Raw genomic sequence first — 21,343 nt, forward strand, 5'->3', positions numbered from 1 at the left:
CCATGTTTATGTTTATTTTCTGTCTATATTTAATGTTAAATTGCAAGTTTTATACTCACTTCTGTTGGTCTTGGAAGATTTCGCTGTACTGTTTGGTGTCTCTTTTTTAACTCCCTTTCACGTTCGGCATCCTTCATTGCCTGAAAAAGAAATAATGAAAATCTGAAACTTACAAACACAAATTTGCCTTTAAAAGCCAGATGCATGCTAAATATACTGCACGGTTCCAATGAGCCATTAGCAGATCATTAATAAAGAGCAGATCAGCTTCTAGAATTCAAATACTGGCCACGTGATTCGGTAAATTCAAGTACAATGCATTATATGTTCACAAGAGAGAATTCTGAAAAATGTTCTTTGATAAAGCTCTCGAAGAAGCTTACTTGTTTACGAGATTCTACATCAGCAGCATCTTCGATGAAATTATCTTCTGTCTCCTGTTCCTCAAGCTCTCGCTCTGCATTCTCTGGCAGCACAATTTCAAAGTCATTCTTTGGAGTAGGAAGGTTCAACAGTCCCACTCGCAATTGTTCTCGGTGCTCTCTTTCCTACAAATAAAATTAACTGTGAGTATTGGGGCAAGATTAGCAAAATCCAGAGAGAAAACACAAATAGCTGAAGGCTTGATAAAATATTGATGTTGGATTTCAATACTGCATCTTTAATATCATGAAGACTTGTAAAAAGAATTATCTACATCAGGCCTTGATGGAAATCTGGCTGAAGGGCAATGATACCTTCCCATGACATGAAGCCTCCCATTACCTATACCTTCCACCATGGCCCAGTGGTACCAATTCATACAGTGTCTCTTACTCCTGTGGCATTTTCTCCTTCCTTGGGCATCTAACCTTCGTTGCACTCTTCTAGCCTCACTTATAAACTTTGGTCTTCATTGCCCACCCAAGTATCCTAAAATTTTTCTCAAAAAACTATCCTCACTGCTTTCCTCCCTCAGCCTCTCCTCCAAGCAACTTCTCATTCTTAATGATTTCAACCTCCATCTCAACTGATCATGCTTCCTCTCCTAAAATCTCTGCCCTCCAATCCTTAATCTCTCTTTCCACTTAAACTGCCTAACCCATATTCACAATCACATCCTTGAACTTGCCATCTTGTGTGGACTCAGTACTCAGTGTGCCTATCACAGATAAGACTACCTCTGATCACAGCCTGTGCCTTTGATGTCTCAGACCCCATTAAAACCACTACTCTCTCACACCCTGCTCATTACTCCAGTGCGGCCTTCACCTTCACTCTCAGATCCAAGGGATACATACTTGAAAGTGTGTGGCAGGCAATTGGTTTAGCTATTCGCCGTCATATTTGGCTGAATTAAACAAAACATAATTGGGTCCCGCTTTCTTTTGGCAAAACTGCTTTATTTTAGGAACTCAAAGATAACCTCTAACCTCAACTTCTTTTATCTGTGGTAAACTGTCTTTTTAAACTCCTCTGTCCCGTCTCTTCCATCCTCACCAATAGGAAGTGCAAGGGGCTCATGGATTTCTTTGCCACTAAAACGGCAAGCCCATCAGGCCAAACCTCCTCTAATGCTATCATTGAGGCATCTATCATTATGATTTTCAATGTTCACGTGTGTTCTAAAATTCTGGAAATATCAAAAGTTGCAGCAGGAAAATATTTGTCAGTTCAAGTTTACTGCAATTTTAGTTATTATTACAGAATATACAGCAAAAGAGGTGGCTATATGATCGATGACACTGTTTCGACACACTGGTTGCATTATATCCACTACTGACAGCAATGAACGATGCAAATAATGGTGGAAACAGTTCAGTACCAAATGGTATCTTCCTTTACTTGACTTCTCTCATGCCCATATACAATATTGTAACTTTAAGTCAATAGGTTAAATGCAACATATATAAAATCAAGTCAAACTTTCTCTTTCATTCTGGATAAGTTAGTTACTTCAGGACTAAAAAGGCAAGCAATAAATAACGAAATGATTTAGCAATGCAAAAGCAAACGTTTCACTGATTGGAAGTAATTAACTACCTAAATCTTCTACATCTCTTCTGCTTTAATACATACCGAAGTATTACCATTCAGTCTGTTATGAAAACCGAAGGTAAAGGTTTTTGGGCTCAAATTAAAATAAATTCAAACTATAGCCCATATTCAAACAAAAGCAAATTGAAGGGAAACAATGAGAGTATTGATATTGCATAATGCACAAGGACATGAAGGACTTTTAGTGTTACGGCAAATACTTAAGTTTGATTAGTCATTGTGTGCATTTAACATTGTGGAGATTGCACAATAATATAAATGTATACTTTTTTACTGGCTGAAGATTAGTTCCAGAAATATCCCTGTTGTCCTACCAGTTGCTTGGTGTATGAAGGATCATTATAATCCACCATTTCCTCGCCTGGGTTGATATTCAATTTGTCTCGTAAAGGAGTTCTTCCTGGGGTCACTGCAACACCAGGTTTAGGTGTCATTCCACTTCGCGGAGTTAAACCATCGCCATCATGTGCTGGAGTCCTAAAAAATTTAAAATAAAACCATTTTCTCTTATTAAATGTAAAGACTTCTCTCTTCCAAATAGTCATATAAATGCTGAAAAAGGTGATAAATGAAGTACAGGTGCAACTTAAAAGCGCAGTTAGGATGTTGTTGACTAGAATCACTCCTCTCCACCTTTCCATTTGAAATGCTGTTTTTTGTTGCACAGAAACATTGAAAATAGGAGCAGGAGTAGGCCATTCGACCCTCCTCCATCATTCATTATGATCATCCAACTCAATAGCCTGGTCCCACCTTCCCTCCAAAGCCTTTGATCTCCTTCGCCCGAAGGACTATTTCCAACTCCTTCTTGAAAACATACAATGCTTTGGCCTCAACTGCTTTGGTAGCGAATTCCACAGGCTTCTTCTTTTCTCCTCTCTCCCTCCCCCTCCCTCTACCCCCCCGGCCAAGTGAAGAAAAAATTTGATACATCTTTCCTGCATCTACCCTGTCTAGTCCTGTTAGAACTGTATAGGTTTCTATGAGATCCCACCCTCATTCTTCTGAACTCCAATGAATATAATCCCAACTGATTCAATCTCCCCTCATACATCAGTCCTGCCATCCCACAACTGCACACAATATTCCAGGTGTGGCCTCACCAAGACCCTGCACTCGAATCCTCGCACTATGAAGGCCAACATACCATTTGCCTTCATTAGCATCTGCTGCACCTGCATACTTACCTTCAGGGACTGGCGTACAAGGACACCCACGTCTCATCGTAAATTCCCTTCTCTTAATCTATAGACATTCAGATAGTAATCTGCCTTTCTACTTTTGTTACCAAAGTGGATAACCTCACATTTATCCACTGCACCTGCCATGCATTTGCCCTCTCACTCAGCTTGTCCAAATCACACTAAAACATTTCTGCATCCTCCTAGCAAATCACCCTCCCACCCAGCTTTGTGTCATCTGCAAATTTGGAGCTATTCCCTCATCCAAAGCAATATTGTGAATGGCTGGGGTCCTAACACCGATCCCTGCAATACGCCAGTAGTCACTGCCTGCTATTTGGAAAAAGACCCATTTATTCCTACGCTCAGTCTGCCACCGAGTTTTCTATCCATCCCAATGCACTATCCCCAAACCCATGCGCTTTAATTTTACATGCTATTCTCTTACGTGGGACTTTGTCGAAAGCCTTCTAAAAGTTCAAATAAACCATATCCACTGGTCCTGTCTCATCAATCCCACTAGTTGCACCCTCAAAGAATTCTAGTAGATTTGTCAAGCATGATTTCCCTTTTGTAAATCTATGCTGACTCTGTCTGATTCTACTATAAAATCTTTGATAATAGTCTAAATTTTCCCCACTGCCGATGTCAGGCTGACTGATTTTAATTTCATTTTCTCTCTACCCCACTTTTTAAATAGTGGGGTTACATTAGTTATCCTCAGAAACTGTTCGAGTTTATAGAATCTTGGAAGATGACCACCAATGCATTCACTATTTCTAGGACAACTTCCCAGTTCCCTGGAATGTAGATTATCGGCCTTCAATCCCATAAATTTCCCCAATACCATTTCTCTACAAATACTGATTTCCTGCAGTTCCTCCCTCTTATTAAACTCAGTGTTTCCCAACATTACTGGTATGTCATTTGTGTCCTCCTTTGTGAAGAAATAACCAAAGTATGTATTTAGTTAGTCAGCCATTTCTTTGTTCCCCATTATGAATTTGTCTTCACCAATCTTTTTCTTTTCACATACCTATTGAAACTTTTACAGTCAGTTTGTGTTCCCCACAAGCTTACTCTCGTATTCTATTTTCCCCTTCTTAATCAATCCCTTGGTCCTCATTCTTACTAGGTGTTCTTTGTCCCCACCATCCGGAGGAAATAAAGGATACATTTGTCTCAGTTGGCTTGACTGGAAACAGGGTCACCCAGACCTTAATTCATATGATCTGGCCTAGCTTCTGCATTTAGTTTTCAAGAGGATGGACTGTAGTTTCATTTTTCAAGAGTGAACACAGGATGCTCTATAATCTAGATATCATAAATAATCTAAAAGCTATTAATGTCACGCAGCAATATATAAATAAAATGTGGTTTACTAAAAAGAGGAAATATTACACAAGTTAAATTAAGCAATAATTCATATCAATCATTTCAGTTATTCCCTGCAAAAAATATAATTTTATTCAAAAATGTCTACTTTTTAATCCAAAACCGAAGGTAGTAGTATTAAATTTCTGCATGAAAGAGCAATGTTTACCTGAAAGGTGTAGCAAGCACAGTATTTGGTGTCTGGACCACCTGTCTCTGTGGGGTTACTCCAGAGAAATCACTTTCATGGAGAGGGGTGTTCAGTCCACCTTTCAAAGGTGTATCAACATTCGTCAGTGCCATCAAGTTTTGAGCTTCCTACACAATGGAGAACAAAGCAGAGAAAGGCACTTTGATAGAACTCTATATTTTCTTTTTACCTTCCTTATCTTTACTCCTCCTTACCTTCTCCCCACCCCGCCAAAGATCATTAATCACCTATTATCAACAAGCCCATTTCTAGCACTGCATCAATCCTACTCTAAAATAGAGCAGATCCCTGCTGAATCCTCTCAAAATTGATACTGATCGAAGAGCTTGGTAACTCCCTACAATGGTTCGCCAAACACAAAAGTAAAGTTGAGATCTTACCTGTGCTTTACCTTATAGTACTTCAAAAGACACTGAACAGCAATCAGAATGCATAATTTTACATGTTAATTTGCCTCATTGAGCTCAGAGTGCAGCTGATTAAAGGCACCAGCACAAACCCAGGTTTGATTCCCCAGATGGACCAAGTTAATTGACTTCAACCAGTACGGCATTAGGGATGCTACCAGTAACCTCATTGCTTCTGGATTCAAGAAAAGAAATCTGAGCTACCTTTGCCAATTATTCTATTAATAGTTTCTGATGGAAATGCTCATGTGTGAACATTAGATACAGATAGCATCTGGCTCAGCAGTGGCATTGTGTCGTCCAGTCGTCTACAGTAAAGGTTCACGTGAATAGTGGGTATTAAAGCAAGATACCGTGTTGGTCGCTATGGAACTGTTTAGCAAGGAGTAAACAACTAAAGGAAATAGAATTACATTTGGTGAAAACAAATCTTAAATGCAATTTCTAGTCTCCAGAACTAAATAACCACTACTAGACTTCTACATTACTTGCTGGCATTCAAAAATATACATTATCCAAATATTAGGCTGTATCTGTCTAGTTTCAGGGGGAAAAAAAAATAACATTTACAAATCTATCAAATTCTAACAGTTGATATAAGGGAATAAAGAACTCCAAGATTGGTGGAGTAGTGGATGAGGTGGAGGGCTGTTGTAGGCTGCAAAGAGATATAGATAGGATGCAGAGCTGGGCTGAAAAATGGCAAATGGAGTTTAACCCTGACAAATGCGAGGTGATTCATTTTGGTAGGACAAATTTAAATGTGGATTACAGGGTCAAAGGTAGGGTTCTGAAGAATGTGGAGGGAACAGAGAGATCTTCATATCCATAGATCTCTGAAGGTTGCCACTCAAGTGGATAGAGCCGTGAAGGAGGCCTATAGTGTGTTGGCGTTCATTAACAGGGGGTTTGAGTTTAAGAGCCGTGGGGTTATGCTGCAACTGTACAGGACCTTGGTGGGACCACATTTGGAATATTGTGTGCAGTTCTGGTCACCTCACTACAAGGAGGATGTGGAGACACTGGAAAGAGTGCAAAGGAGATTTACCAGGATGCTGCCTGGTTTGGAGGGTAGGTCTTATGAGGAAAGGTTGAGGGAACTTGGGCTTTTCTCTTTGGAGCGGAGGAGGTTGAGAGGAGACTTGATAGAGGTTTATAAGATGATGAGGGGGATAGATAGAGTGAACGTTCAAAGACTATTTCCTCGGGTGAATGGAGCGGTAACTAGGGGGCATAACTATAGGGTTCATGCTGGGAGATATAGGAAGGATGTCCGAGGTAGGTTTTTTTACTCAGAGTGGTTGGGGTGTGGAATGGACTGCCTGCAGGGATAGTGGAGTCAGAAACTTTAGGAACATTTAAGAAGCTATTGGATAGGCACATGGAGTACTTCGGGATGATAGGGAGGAAATAACTTGATCTGGGTTTCAGACAAAGCTCGGCACAACATCGTGGGCCGAAGGGCCTGTTCTGTGCTGTACTGTTCTATGTTCCACACATTACTGAAGACAATGCGTCTTGCCCACAAAGAACAAAACAATATATGGATAGCATTTTCTACTCCAAATAATTCAAGAGCATTACAATGATCATTGTACAGTGGGAGAAATATTTGCAAGAGAGCTCCATATAATGACAATGTACAATTGGTTCCGATGCAAAACATGCACCAATTCAGCTTAAAATGGCTTAGTTACCTGGAGAATCCGATCCTGGGCTGCAGGAGTGCGTGCAGTTCGCAAACTCAAACCAGTGTTGGCAATACTATATTCCGAAATGAGAGCATTGGATGCAGAGTTTGGCATTCCAGATTCTTCGACAGTCTGACAGGCCATCTCACTAGCCTGACCAATTTTGACTACTTCTTCCAGTTCAGCATCAGAGATCTTAAGGAAACACAAATATTTTTTTATTTGATAACAAAGCTTCAATTCATGAACTGTTCTGAACTTACGGGTTCTATTCAAAATATAACTCTTAAATTTATATCTGAAACCTGTTTACCCAACCACAGAACACAGCAAAGAGTGGCAAAGTGACAAAGGCACAAATGTTTTATGATGCCTGATAATTCATATCCAATGGCTCTCTGCTTGCTGCTTACATTCAAGCTACAGGATGAATAATTACACTGAGAGGTAGTGCCATTGCAGATTGAGAGAATACAATCTAAATGGTGACAAGAAACAATAACACCACAAAGCAGAGGGAGAGAGGGTATGCAGCTACTACACATAAAATTGCAAGGATCATTTCAAATGGACAAATCTGTTGAGTGATTGCAGTATAGTTGTTATGAGATTTAATAAACATGGGATTTCCTGTATTGAGTGGATGATGAGGAAACAGCCGCTAACGGTTAAACTCTCAACAGTCTATTAAAGTATAAGGAATAAAAAAAAGATGATGGGTCTCATAACATGTCAAATAATGACAATGCTAATTCTGATTACTAATATGAACTATGGAACCAATAAATTGAAGGTCATAAGGAGTTCTCAGGACTGATCTATTTCTTGGACATCACAGACCAAAACAGTTTGTCAGAATAAGTTTTTTTATATATACATTAAGAATGTACTCTCATCAATTCAGCAATAGGTGTTACACAAGGACAGGGAAGGAAAAGTAGACATACTCTGGATGTAGATATAAGTTATTACCATATATCTTTCAAGGCTGTTATGCTAAAGTTATCAACACATCTGCAAGTGTGCAATTCAGTCAGATGTATGTATTTTGAAGAAAGAAATTTAGTTAAATTATGCAACCTAAGGAAAAATGGAACTTAAAAACTTGGATACAGTACCCAAAAAGAACTTTAAAAGTTCTAGTTAGGGCAACTGTCACTCTGATCACCGATGGTGAAGATTAAAGAATGCAAACTAGGTTCTAAAAATAGTTATTTGACCTTTTGACAACCAAAGCCATCCAGGGTGTACAGAGGTCAACATTTTACTTGCCACAAACAATGTGAAGTGTAGCAACAGATGCAATTAAAAAGGAAACAGCTGCAGTCAATCTGACTGAAAAGCAGTTACCAAGTTAGATGTACACTTGTGCATAACAGTGTTTTTGATTTGATTTTGGGTGCATATTACTAGAAATACAACATGTTTTCTTTTCTAAATGGAGCTAAGGATAAATTAAAAATAGTTTTAACAATTTTACAATTAGACAAATTGCTGCCACCTCAGTTTTTTTTAGAAGAACATTAAAAGTTTGCAGATCTTTTGTGCACGTAACCATGGCGAATATCAAATTCATGTCTTTATATCCATAACTTCAAACATTTAAAATACTTGGAAAATAGGGCAGACATTAGGGTCCAATCTCATTTTATAACATCTTCTAAATAATCTGCGTTCATGAACAGAAAGCAAAACTGCAGAGCAAAAGACTAACAAAATACATTACTCCTCAAAATAGACATGGTATTTTCATGCAATTTGCAAGTTCAGAAATATCAAACTTTAATGGTGAAATTAGTAAATGGATTATTTCATTCTGACCCGTGAATAAACTAGATTATGATGAGCACATGGCTGTTTTGTATTGTGATAGTTTTAATGTGAGCAGCTATGATGTACCACGTTCTCTCAGTGTATAACAGCCATGTGCTCATAATGATCTAGTTTATTCAACGAACTGACAGCTGTAAGAACAGTTCACCAGTTAGGGTACTTCAACACAACATGTCAAGGCTAAGGAATTAAGCGGAAATAAAATATTCCATGTGTTAACCAGACAAGACTACCACTGGTCATTATATGAATATGAGGAAAGTCTGCATTGAACACACAATGAACTCCCATGAAATCTCTTATGCAAATGAGAAGTCAAAACCAAGTGCAATATTCAAGTGAATCAGTGATAGAGATTGGGATAATTATAATTCTCTATTTGCACATGTATAATGGAAGTTGCCCGTGTAAACGTGTCATATCATAAGAACACTGTAATTAGTGACAAGCTTATATTAGGCAGTTTCTTAAATGTAGACAGAGGAAGTTATAATGGAAAAAGTTGATGGCAGAAGCAAGGTTTTTAGTATATTACCAGTCAATCTTCCATGACATTGCACACAGAAAGTCAAATGTTATGTTGTTTCATAACCACAGGAGCATTAAATGGCAAATACCTCCTTTTAATTAAGTATAGAAATCATGATTAAATTAATGTATATGATTGGGATAAAGTGGCATATTAGAAAGTCTTCATAAACAGGTTTGAAAAAAAATATAGGTGAAATATATAAATTGCAGAGCAGAGTGTTTCTGCACAGGCAAAAATGATTTATTTTAAATGAAATATTTCATAGAATTATGTATTAAATATCAGAACTATGAATATAATTTTACATTTGTGCATTTGCCTCCACGTTATTTTGAAAACAAATGTGAAGTTTGAAATATGATGTCTGAGAATAATACTTAAAGGATGGGGGAATATAAACATTAGTGGAGGGAACAATGGGGCTATGGACTGGTGCTGCACCGAAAACCAAAAAAGGTTGTGGAAGTTGGTGGGTAGTAAAAGTTGAATAATGGGTAAACTTAAAAGGTTTAAGAAATTTTGGTGATTTCACATTTGCTGCTGAATGTAGAGAACATTGTTGGATCAAGATCAGAGAAGGAATGAAAAGAACAGAGTGAATTCAATAATTTTTAATTAATTATTTTTAATAATTAATAGTAATTAATAATGTATTTAAAAAGTTTGCATATGAAATTTAGGATGAGGATGTTGCAAGATTTTACAATGTGTGGAACTTCTAAAAAAAAAAAGGAATAAAACCTTTAAAAAAGAGAAACTATTTTAAATAAAGGGCCCAAATAATCAACTTAAGCATTGAGAGATATAATGCAATGGTGATCATGACTACCACAAATAGAGTTCCTCTATGGGTAAGTTTAAAAAAATATTCTAACTTATTTTTAATTCATGTGATATCAAACCATAAGCATCATGGTCAGAACTATGCACTATTCCTGCCAGACTAAGTTGACATCACAAGGATGTACCATGTGTATCTGTCTCAATCCAAGTGTACTCTAAAGAATAGTACAACTGCAACTTTCCTCTATTTATATGTTTGAAAGTGAAGTAAACAACAGAAAACACAAACATCACCTTTGCAGTGTTTAGAATTGATATGTACTATTTACCTGTGGCGCAGGGAGAACCAGTTTACTTCTTTTTTTGGTAAACTCAGAGACTCCACTGATCTGTAATATAGCAGAAGGCAAATCCGATTCCTTCTTCTTTTTCAGACGCTGTTTATCTTTCTTCTGTTCAGATTCTTCTTTTTCACTGAATTAAAAAAGATATAATCAACATGGGTCATAACTTCCTTGGAGTGGCAATCAGCATCAGATTGCTATTCCGTAGCCACTTACCTGTGCCAAATTACTTCAGTGCCTGTCTTGCCCAGCCTTTCTGACTTGGACCGGGTGAGATTCAGGCAGCTTAGTGAGTCCCTGGGTACAGTGCCAGAGTCCAAAAGAATCACATTGAAGGAGGACACGCCGCCCCCCCCACCCCCCCCCCCTACCTTTTACAGCCCTAAACAGCTCTAAAGCAGGTACGTTTAAAGGTTCAGAAAGAAATTGAAAACTAACATATTTGAACTTGAAAATATTTTCGCGGACCAGTTGAACACACTGGACAACGACGAACTGACTGCAGAATCAGACAATAGTACTGGAAGTACGTCTATCCCTATTGAGAATTTTGATTATTTAATACTTCTGTTCAGCAATTAACACCTTATCTCAATCTTTGATGATTAAGACCTCTCTCAATTGTTTGGATTAACAGTATCTGCATTGTTAGCTGAACTCCCGTACTGCTGCTGTTTCTGCTTTCCTGCGGCTGTTGTGGTTTACTTGCTACACTAACATTCTTCAATCATCTCCGAGACAACCTGGTTGGTTAAATCCCCAATTTCCTGATGACAATGAATGCAGGTCTTAATGCAGACTTGGGCATCACAAGCTATGCATCGGACCCAGAATCTCCGACTTCATTGCAGATCATGATTCTCCTGGTCAGAAGCATTTCCTAATAGTTCTATCACTTGAACCCTTACCATTTCTGTTTCAATGCTGATATATAACCAAAATCCTAAACTCATTTGCCCTTCCTAATACTTTCCATGTCTCACAAGTTTCCGAGTTTTAATACCTCTAGCCTCCTTTCCATCCCCAACTTCTCTGGCTCCTTCTACAGAGTGAAACATGTGCCACTTTTGCATCCCTTCAAGATCCTTCTTGTAAACTCTTCGAGGCTTCAGCATCTTCCTCTTTCAGTCAACACTCAATTTATGCACCAAGCAGCTACTTAATCACCGTCTTATAATATCACTGAACACAAATGGCAATTCAGCACATTGCGCCTGTGCAGGCTCTTTGAAAGATCTATCAAAATATTCCCATTCCCCTGTATTTTCTTCATAGCCCTGCAATTACCTTTCTTTCAAGTACTGATCCAATTCCCTTTCAAAAGTTACTATTGAATCTACTTCCATCATCCTTTCAGGCAGTGGCATTCCAAATCACAAGTCTGCTTAAAAAATGTTTTCATTACGTCACCTATATTTCTTTGGACCATGACTAAATCTGTACCCTCTGGTAAATGAACATCTTGTCACAGCTCGCAATGCACATTATGGTGAAGGGTGAAATTGATAGCAGCAACTTTGAGATTTCTTTGTTTAATCTCTCATGTGCGGTCTCCACGAGTTGCTATCAACTTCAAGGGATTAACAATGGCAAACTCTAACAGTTTTGTTGTCATTAACACTGCACAATCCAGGCCATTGTTTCTGAGATTCTCAAACCCTTTGCAACAAAGAAACAACGGCCTCCAGAGGAAAGGTGCAGAGTTTGGATTAAATAGCTTTATATGGGAACAATTTACTATATTTAATGACTCAGATAATAGAATAGAGAACCAGATATCCAAATTTGCCAATTTCACAAAGCAAGGAAGCTTTACAAGAAATGTAAATGGAAACATAAACTTAAGAGATATTAAGCAATTAAGTGAATAAATAAAACTCAGACAAATGGATTTCAATGTCGGTGTAGGCAAATGTGAGGTCTCCCAATATATATCATTAAATCATATATCATTGCTACACAGCTAAAATGCTACACAGGCACATAGAATAACCAAAAGGGCTAATGCAAAATTTACCTTTATACTTAGAGAGCTAAAATGCAAAGGTAGAAGTTATACTACAGCAATGTGAAGTCCTAAATAGATCACGGTTGAGTACTGTGAGCAGTTAGGGGCATATCACCTTGGGAAGGATATACTAGCACTGGACAGAATACAGTGTAGATTTACCAGAATGATACTTGGATTTCAAAAGTTAAATTATGAGGAGTGGTTACACAAACTAGGGTTGCATTCCCTGGAACATAGAAATTAAGGGGTAATTTATCAAAGTTCTTAAGACATTAAGATGAACTGATAGGACAGACAAAGAGAAACTATTTCCACTAGTTTGGGAGTTCAGAACCAGGAGACATGACATAAAGGTTAGACTCAGGTCTTTCAGCTATGAAGCTAAGAAATAAATCTACACACAAAGGATGCTGGAAGTTTCTAACCCATCTCAAATAATTGTTGGTGCTAGATCAATTGTTAATTTGAAATTGGAGTGTTTGATTTTTTAAAAATCAGTTGTTAAGTGATATGGGGCAATAGCAGTCAGGCACTGGTTAACCATAATCTCATTAAATGGCAGAAAAAGTTTAATGGACTAAATGGCCTCCGATCTCTTTCAAAGGTTCAATTGCTTATCAAGCTGTGCAATATATTCTAAAAGGACATTTTAACCCCTTATAAAAGCAAATTACTGCAGATGCTGGAATCTGAAACCAAAAGAGAAAACGCTGGAAATTCTCAGCAGGTCTGGCAGCATCTGTAAGGAGAGAAAAGAACTGACGTTTTGATTCCAGATGACCCTTTGTCAAAGCTGATATGTCAGGGTTGGACCTTAGGGAGCGAAGGGTGGAAAGGAGAGAGGTTGGAATGAATGAGGGGGGCAGAAAAATTGAGACGGCCAATGTCCCGACGACAATTCCCAATGAAAAGATTGAGGGCAGATAATTGTCCTGGTGGGGTGTCCAATTGGAGGCAGAATGTTGGAGGCACGTGAAAGGATCTGTGGAATGGGGGGAGGACTCTTGCCTAAAGAAGTGGGCACGGAGACGAAGGTGATGGAAGAAGAGTTCAAAATCATGTGGATCCCGGAATTAATTCAGATGGGGACGTAAGGGTACGAAGCTGAGTACTTTGCTGAGAACAGCATGCTCAGCCTCAGAGGGGAAGATCGGAGGGTATGGTGAAGACACGGCAAGGGTTGGGGCTAGAAGAGATGGAGTTTGAAGGATTGGGACTGGTGGAGGGCCTGGGATGGGCAGTGGTGTTGATAAGTTGTTGAAGCTTGCATTTTTTTACATCTGCAAGAAACAGGAAAAGTTTTTTGTTAAGACATCGAATAATGCGGAGGATGAAATGAAACTGGGGACAGGGACAGCTTTGAGAGAGAGTAAGATGGTGTTGCTGGAGTGAGATGTCGTGTGTCTTCATGTGGCGGTGCATGGAACTGAGTGTGGCTTCAGGATCAGCTTTGACAAAGGGCCATTTGGACTCGAAATGTCAGCTCTTTTCGCTCCTTACAGATGCTGCCAGACCTGCTGCCATTTTCCAGCGTTTTCTCTTTTGGTTTTAAACCCTTATGATCAATTCTCTCTTCATTGTTTTAACTACTACTTTCAGCAACTTTCCATGTCTTATGACTTCTGTGGATAGTTTTACCTATCAATAAGATTTTTGCTTTTAATTTATGCAGGTTGATCTTTAAAAGAGATCAAATTGAAAAAGCCAAATTGTAACGTCTTGATGTACGTAAAAATAAAAAGGTTAGAAAAAAAAAGTAATTGGCTAACAGAAATAGAATAAAAGCAGATAATTACAATTTCGTATTTTTGTTGCACTTACGATCTTAGCTCTCCATCCAGGTGTTGTTGGCGGAGTCTTTTAAAGTCTGGTTCAAGCGCTTGGTGGTTCTCCTCAGCGGTATCATAAAAACCTGCAGCAGGTTTCTTTTCAAAGGGTATCTCAGCATTATAGTCCACTCCTCTCTTCTTTTTTCTTTTCTTTTGTATCTCTATGCCAGCAGCTCGCAGCTCCCTGCGCTTCTGAAGTGCTGCAAGCCTCCTACATAAGTTAAGAACATAGATTATGAATTTACCATCAAGATTTAGTGTCCCAGTTATACTTGATTAGAAATTCCATTTGATACAATTTTATAGCAAATTAGCTTGCAGGACAGGAAATGGAGGCTGACTGGAAGAGCTACTCTTCCAATTTCATATTGTTCAATTCTTCCCAAATGTTTCTAAACAGGCTTTTGTAAAATCAGCTATGAAAGCAAGAAATATGTATTGGTTTTGAAGTAGCCCACTACCGATAGTAATAAAAGTTTAACTAATTTAATTAACTGTTGCACCATAATCATTGCATATATTAGGCAAACTGAGCACACCCATATAAAAGGGTTGAAACTTTAACATCATGCTCTTCATAGTTGTTTCATTCTCCAAAGAAGTATGGATATTTGCTCATAAAATATGATTTGAATTGTGCTGTACAAATTAGCTCAAAGACTAACCTGGCTTCTTCAAGCTGCTTTTCTCGTGCTTTTCTCTTAGCTTTCTTGCCTTGGGTATTAGCCAAACGAGCTCGAGCCTCAGAGAGCATCTCAAGCTCATCTAAAATGTAATTTGGGACATTTGAAAATCAGTACTAGGATATACAATGGGAAGAAGAAAGTACTCAATTTATAAAATGTAAAGAAAAATACAGCCATGCACATCATAGCAAAGGGACCAATAATCTGCACTGAAAATGAGCGAGTCTCAATGAATCTGACAGATCTCAGTCTGAACATTTTGATATTGTAAACATTTTAAATGCATTAACATTAGAATTTGAGAACAGAAATATTTCTCATTTGTATTGTAACAGTAGCAAACTGAATATTCCCCTCACCAATGAAAATAACGCTATTAATTATACTAATGGGCCATGACCAACATCACTGTAATGATATGCAGCTAATGTGTTCATGATGTTTAGCCAATATAACAAGGAACATGTAATTTTCTGCATTTGAACAGAATTAACAGAAGCTTACACAAGACCACAAATGCTTTGGTATATTTTAATAATTCTTAGCTGTCAGAACATATTTAATCATACATTCTCAATGACGAAAGAACCACAAAGCAAAAATCTAAATCAGGCATTTTTAAAATAGTGCTTGCAACAAACAAATGTGTATAGAATCATAGAATCACTACAGTGCAGGAGGCCATTCGGCCCTTCGAGCCTGCACTGACAACAATCCCACCCAGGCCCTACCCCCATAATCCCATGTATTTACCCTGCTAGTTCCCCTGACACTAATTTAGCATGGCCAATCAACCTAACCCGCATATCTTTGGACTGTGGGAGGAAACCGGAGCACCCAGAGGAAACCCACGCAGACCCGTAGAGAATGTGCAAACTCCACAGTTCACCTGAGTGTACTCTGAAAAAAGGAGCAGAATTAGGCCACTCGGCCCATCAAGTCTGCTCTGCCATTCAATCCTGGCTGATATTTTTCTCATCCCTATTCTCCTGCCTTTTCCCCATAACGCCTGATCCTCTTATCAATCAAGAACCTATCTATCTATCTTAAAGACACTCAATGACCTGGCCTTCACAGCCTTCTGCGGCAAAGAGTTTCACAGATTCACCACTCTCTGACTGAAGAAATTCCTCCTCATCTCTGTTTTTAAGGATCGTCCCTTTAGCCTGAGATTGTGCCCTCTGGTTCTAGTTTTTTCTACTGGTGTAAACATCTTCTCCACGTCCACTCTATCTAGGCCTCGCAGTATCCTGTAAGTTCAATAAGATCACCCCCTCATCCTTCTAAACTCCAACGACTACAGACCCTGAGTCCTCAATCGTTCCTCATACGACATCGGTGATCGGTGCAGGCTTGGAGGGCCGAAGGGCCTGTTCCTGTGCTGTATTGTTCTCTGATAAGCTTTTCATTCCAGGGATTATTCTTGTGAACCTCCTTGGACCCTTTCCAAGGTCAGCACATCCTTCCTTAAATATGGGGCCCAAAATGCTCACAATACTCCAAATGGGGTCTGACTAAAGCCTTATACAGCCTCAGGAGTACACCCCTTGTATTCTTGCCCTCACGACATGAATGCTAACATTGCATTTGCCTTCCTAACTGCCGACTGAACCTGCACATTAACCGTAAGAGAATCTTGAACAAGGACTTACAAGACCCTTTGTGTTTCTGATTTCCTAAGCATTTTCCCATTTAGAAAATTCCTCCTTCCAAAGTGCATAACCTCACACTTTTCCACATTGTATTCCACCTGCCACTTCTTTACCCACTCTCCTAGCCTGTCCAAGTCCTTCTACAGCCCCCCGTTTCCTCAATACTACCTGTCCCTCTACATAGTTGGTTACAGGAACCGTGGTGCACGAAAGCTGCGCTGAACCTAGTCAAAAAGAAAAGGAAAGTGTACAAAAGGTTCAGAGAGCTAGGCGATGATAGGGATCTAGGGGCGGCACAGTAGCACACGGGGCGGCACAGTAGCACACGGGGCGGCACAGTAGCACAGTGGTTAGCACTGCTGCTTCACAGCTCCAGGGTCCCGGGTTCGATTCCCGGCTCGGGTCACTGTCTGTGTGGAGTTTGCACATTCTCCTCGTGTCTGCGTGGGTTTCCTCCGGGTGTTCCGGTTTCCTCCCACAGTCCAAAGATGTGCGGGTTAGGTTGATTGGCCAGGTTAAAAAAAATTGCCCCTTGGAGTCCTGGGATGCGTAGGTTAGAGGGATTACTGGGTAAATATGTGGGGGTAGGGCCTGGGTGGGATTGTGGTCGGTGCGGACTCGATGGGCCGAGTGGCCTCCTTCTGCACTGTAGGGTTTCTATGATTTCTATTTCTAGATGAGTATACGGCTTGTAGGAAGGGACTTAAGAAAGAAATTAGGAGAGCCAGAAGGGGTCACGAGAAGGCCTTGGCAGATAAGATTAAGGAGAACCCTAAGGCGTTCTATAAATATGTGAAGAGTAAAAGGATGAGATGTGAAGGAATAGGACCTATAAAAGGTGAAGGTGAGAAAGTCTGTACAGAACCGGAAGAAATAGCAGAGGTGCTTAATGAATATTTTACCTTGGTATTCACGGTGGAAAAAGACCTGGGTGGTTGTACTATAGGATTGAGGCAGACTGAAAAGATTGAGTATGTGGACATTAAGAAAGAGGATGTGTTGGAAATTTTGAATAGCATCAAGATAGATAAGTCGCCGGGACCGGATGGGATGTACCCCAGGTTACTGTGGGAGGCGAGGGAAGAGATTGCAGGGCCTCTGGCGATGAACTTTGCGTTGTCGATGGAGACGGGAGAGGTTCCGGAGGATTGCGGATATGATTCCTATATTCAAGAAATGGAATAGGGATAGCCCAGGAAATTACCGACCGGTGAGTCTAACCTCAGTGGTTGGTAAGTTGATGGAGAAGATCCTGAGGGACAGGATTTATGAACATTTAGAGAAGTAGAGTATGCTCAAAAGTAGTCAGCACGGCTTTGTCAAAGGCAAATCGTGCCTTACGAGCCTGGTGGAGTTCTTTGAAAATGTGACTAAACACATTGACGAAGGAAAAGCGGTAGATGTGGTTTACATGGACTTCGATAAGGTCCCCCATGCAAGACTTCTCGAGAAAGTGAGAGGGCATGGGATCCAAGGGGCTGTTGCCTTGTGGATCCGGAACTGGCTTGCCTGCAGAAGGCAGAGAGTGGTTGTTGATGGGTCTTTTTCTGAATGGAGGTCGGTCACCAGAGAAGTGCCCCAGGGATCTGTTCTGGGACCCTTGCTGTTTGTCATTTTCATAAATGACCTGGATGAGGAAGTGGAGGGATGGGTTGGTAAGTTTGCCGACGACACAAAGGTTGGTGGTGTTGTGGATAGTTTGGAGGGATGTCAGAAGCTGCAGCGTGACATAGATAGGATGCAAGACTGGGCAGAGAAGTGGCAGATGGACTTCAACCTGGATAAATGTGTAGTGGTCTATTTTGGCAGGTCAAATGGGATGAAGGAGTATAATATCAAGGGTAAGACTCTTAGCAGTGTAGAGGATCAGAAGGACCTTGGGGTCCGGGTCCATAGGACTCTTAAATCGGCCTCGCAGGTAGAGGAGGTGGTTAAGAAGGCGTATGGTGTGCTGGCCTTCATCAATCGAGGGATTGAGTTTAGGAGTCGAGAGATAATGATGCAGCTTTATAAGACCCTCGTCAGACCCCACTTGGAGTACTGTGCTCAGTTCTGGTCACCTCATTACAGGAGGGATGTGGAAATGATTGAAAGGGTGCAGAGATTTACAAGGATGTTGCCTGGTTTGGTTGGCATGCCTTATGAGGATAGGTTGAGGGAGCTCGGTCTTTTCTCCTTGGAGAGATGAAGGATGAGAGGTGACCTGATAGAGGTGTACAAGATGTTGAGAGGTATAGATCGGGTGGATTCTCGGAGGCTTTTTCCCAGGGCTGAAATGGCTGCTACGAGAGGAGACAGGTTTAAGGTGCTGGGGAGTAGGTACAGAGGAGATGTCAGGGGTAAGTTTTTCACTCAGAGGGGTGGGTGAGTGGAATCGGCTGCCGTCAGTGGTGGTGGAGGCAAACTCGATAGGGTCTTTTAAGAGACTTCTGGATGAGTACATGGGACTTAATAGGATTGAGGGTTATAGGTAAGCCTATATATAAGCCTAGGTAGGTAGGGACATGACTGGCGCAACTTGTGGGCCAAAGGGCCTGTTTGTGCTGTATTTTTTCTATGTTCTATATCTTTGTATCATCTGCAAACTTAGCAACAGTGCCTTCAGTTCCTTCTTCCAAATTGTTAATGTATATTGTGAAAAGTTATGGTCCCAGCACCGACCCCTGAGGCACACCACTAACCAGCATGAAAAAAATCCCTTTATCCCCACTCTCTGCCTTCTGCCAGTCAGCCGATCCTCCATCCATGCCAGGATCTAACCCTTAACACCATGGGCTCTTAACTTATTTAACAGTCTCCTATGCGGCACCTTGTCAAAAGCCTTCAGGAAATCTAAACTCAAGTCCACTGGTTCTCCTTTATCTAACTTCTTGTTACCTCCTCAAAGAACTCTAACAGATTTGTCAGACATGACCTCCCCTTGACGAAGCCGTACTGACTCAGTCCTACTTTATCATGCACTTCCAAGTATTCTGTGATCTCATCTTTAATAATGGACTCTAAAATCTTGCCAATGACCGAAGTCAGGCTGACTGGCCTATAATTTCCCATCTGCTGCTTCCCTCCCTTCTTAAACAGCGGTGTTACATTAGCTATTTTCCAGTCCTCTGGTCCCCTCCCTACCTCCAGTGATTCCTGAAAGATCACCACCAATGACTCCACAATTTCCTCAGCTATCTCTTATAGAACCCTGGGGTGTAGTCCATCCAGGTGATTTATCCATCTTCAGATCTTTCAGTTTCTTCAGAACCTTCTCCTTAGTGATGGTCACTACACTCACCTGTGCCCCCTGATTCTCCTGGAGCTCTGGCATCCCACTGGTGTCTTCCACCATGAAGACTGATGCAAAGTAACTATTCAGTTCCTCTGCCATTTCTTTGTTTCTTATTGTTACTTTTCAGCCTCATTTTCCAGTAGTCCAATGTCTATTTTTGCCTCTCTCTTATCTTTATATATTGAAAAAAACTCTTCCTATCTTCTTTTATATCACTAGCTAGCTTACACTCATATTTCATCTTCTCCCCATAATTGCTTTTTTAGTTGTCCTCTGCTCACTTTTAAAAACTTCCCAATCCTTTGGCTTCCCACTAATCCTCGCCGCTTTGTATGCTTTATCTTTTGCTTTTATGCTGTCCTTGACTTCCCTCGTCAGCCATGAATGCCTCATCCTCCCCTTAGCATGTTTCCTCCTCCTTGGGATGAATTTCTGTTGTACCTCCCAAATAACTCCCAAAAGCTCCTGCCATTGCTATTCCACTGTCTTCCCTGCTAGGCTCCCTTTCCAATCAACTCTGGCCAGCTCCTCCCTCACATCTTTGTAGTTACCTTTATTTAATTGTAATACCATTACATCTGACATTACCAGCTTCTCCCTCTCAAACTGCAGGGTAAATTCTATCATATTGTGGTCACTGTTCCCTAAGGGTTCCTTCACCTTAAGTTCCCTAATCAAGTTTGCCTCATTACATATGATAGAAATGGGACAAATAGCAAAGGTATCTTATACAGTATTGCAAAGAAATCACTCAAAAAATGAATTCATAGTAAATCTAAGATTATCTTGATCTAGAAAATGGATGTTTAATTCTAAATTAAATTGTAGCACCCACATAATTTTTGACTGGTAGGATCCTCAAAGAAGGGATTGTAGGTTATGTAATGTTACAAAGCCATTATTTATAAAAATTACTTTCTGGAAATTTCTTGGCTGAAAACTACTGACTGGATTTTTAAAAAGACTGAAGCCACATTCCAGTGACTTGGAACAGTAGCTTTTAAGATGGTTGAAAATGTCATCACTCTTCACGATAAATTCCAAAGGTGGAGACAACCCGTGTGCCTTTTTATTTTAATTTTAATATCTATTTATTTGCTTTTAGGGATTTCGATTCTTAAATCTTTAAGCTCAACCAAAGTTCCCAGCTTCACGCTATTTAGAAGATATCCCAATCTTTCTCTCGTCCAAAGTGGATGACCTCATACTTTCCAACAGTGAACTCCATTTGCCATAGTTTTGCCAATACACTTAATCTATTCCAATGCATTAATTTCTTTCATGTGGAACCTTGTGAAATTCCTTCTGTGAGTCCATAAAAGCAACATAGAACTCCCATAACTATCATCCCACTACTTCCTCAAAAAGTTCAACTCGGGTTGTTATACATGACTTACCCTTTATAAATCCATGCTGGTTCTCTCTGATCAGGTCATTTGTCCAAATGCTCAGTCACTCTGTTCCGAATAACAAGTTCTTGAAACCTTTCCACATCTAA

At 40.0% G+C, this 21,343-nt stretch overlaps 1 protein-coding gene across 1 annotated transcript in view; it reads right to left on the reverse strand.

The window, feature by feature from the left end:
- The window catches only part of cdc5l (CDC5 cell division cycle 5-like (S. pombe)), a 58,607-nt gene that overhangs the window by 17,988 nt on the left and 19,276 nt on the right, over window positions 1–21,343 (reverse strand). The window contains exons 5-12 of the mRNA XM_078212926.1: window positions 14,899–14,998; window positions 14,226–14,444; window positions 10,379–10,523; window positions 6,908–7,096; window positions 4,762–4,910; window positions 2,352–2,514; window positions 384–548; window positions 60–140 (exon numbers count right to left, since the gene is read on the reverse strand). Of these exons, the coding sequence (XP_078069052.1) occupies window positions 60–140; window positions 384–548; window positions 2,352–2,514; window positions 4,762–4,910; window positions 6,908–7,096; window positions 10,379–10,523; window positions 14,226–14,444; window positions 14,899–14,998 (1,211 nt within the window). The remainder of the gene's footprint in view (window positions 1–59; window positions 141–383; window positions 549–2,351; window positions 2,515–4,761; window positions 4,911–6,907; window positions 7,097–10,378; window positions 10,524–14,225; window positions 14,445–14,898; window positions 14,999–21,343) is intronic.

Source organism: Mustelus asterias, chromosome 5, assembly GCF_964213995.1.
Source record: "Mustelus asterias chromosome 5, sMusAst1.hap1.1, whole genome shotgun sequence".
Taxonomy (NCBI): Eukaryota; Metazoa; Chordata; class Chondrichthyes; order Carcharhiniformes; family Triakidae; genus Mustelus; species Mustelus asterias.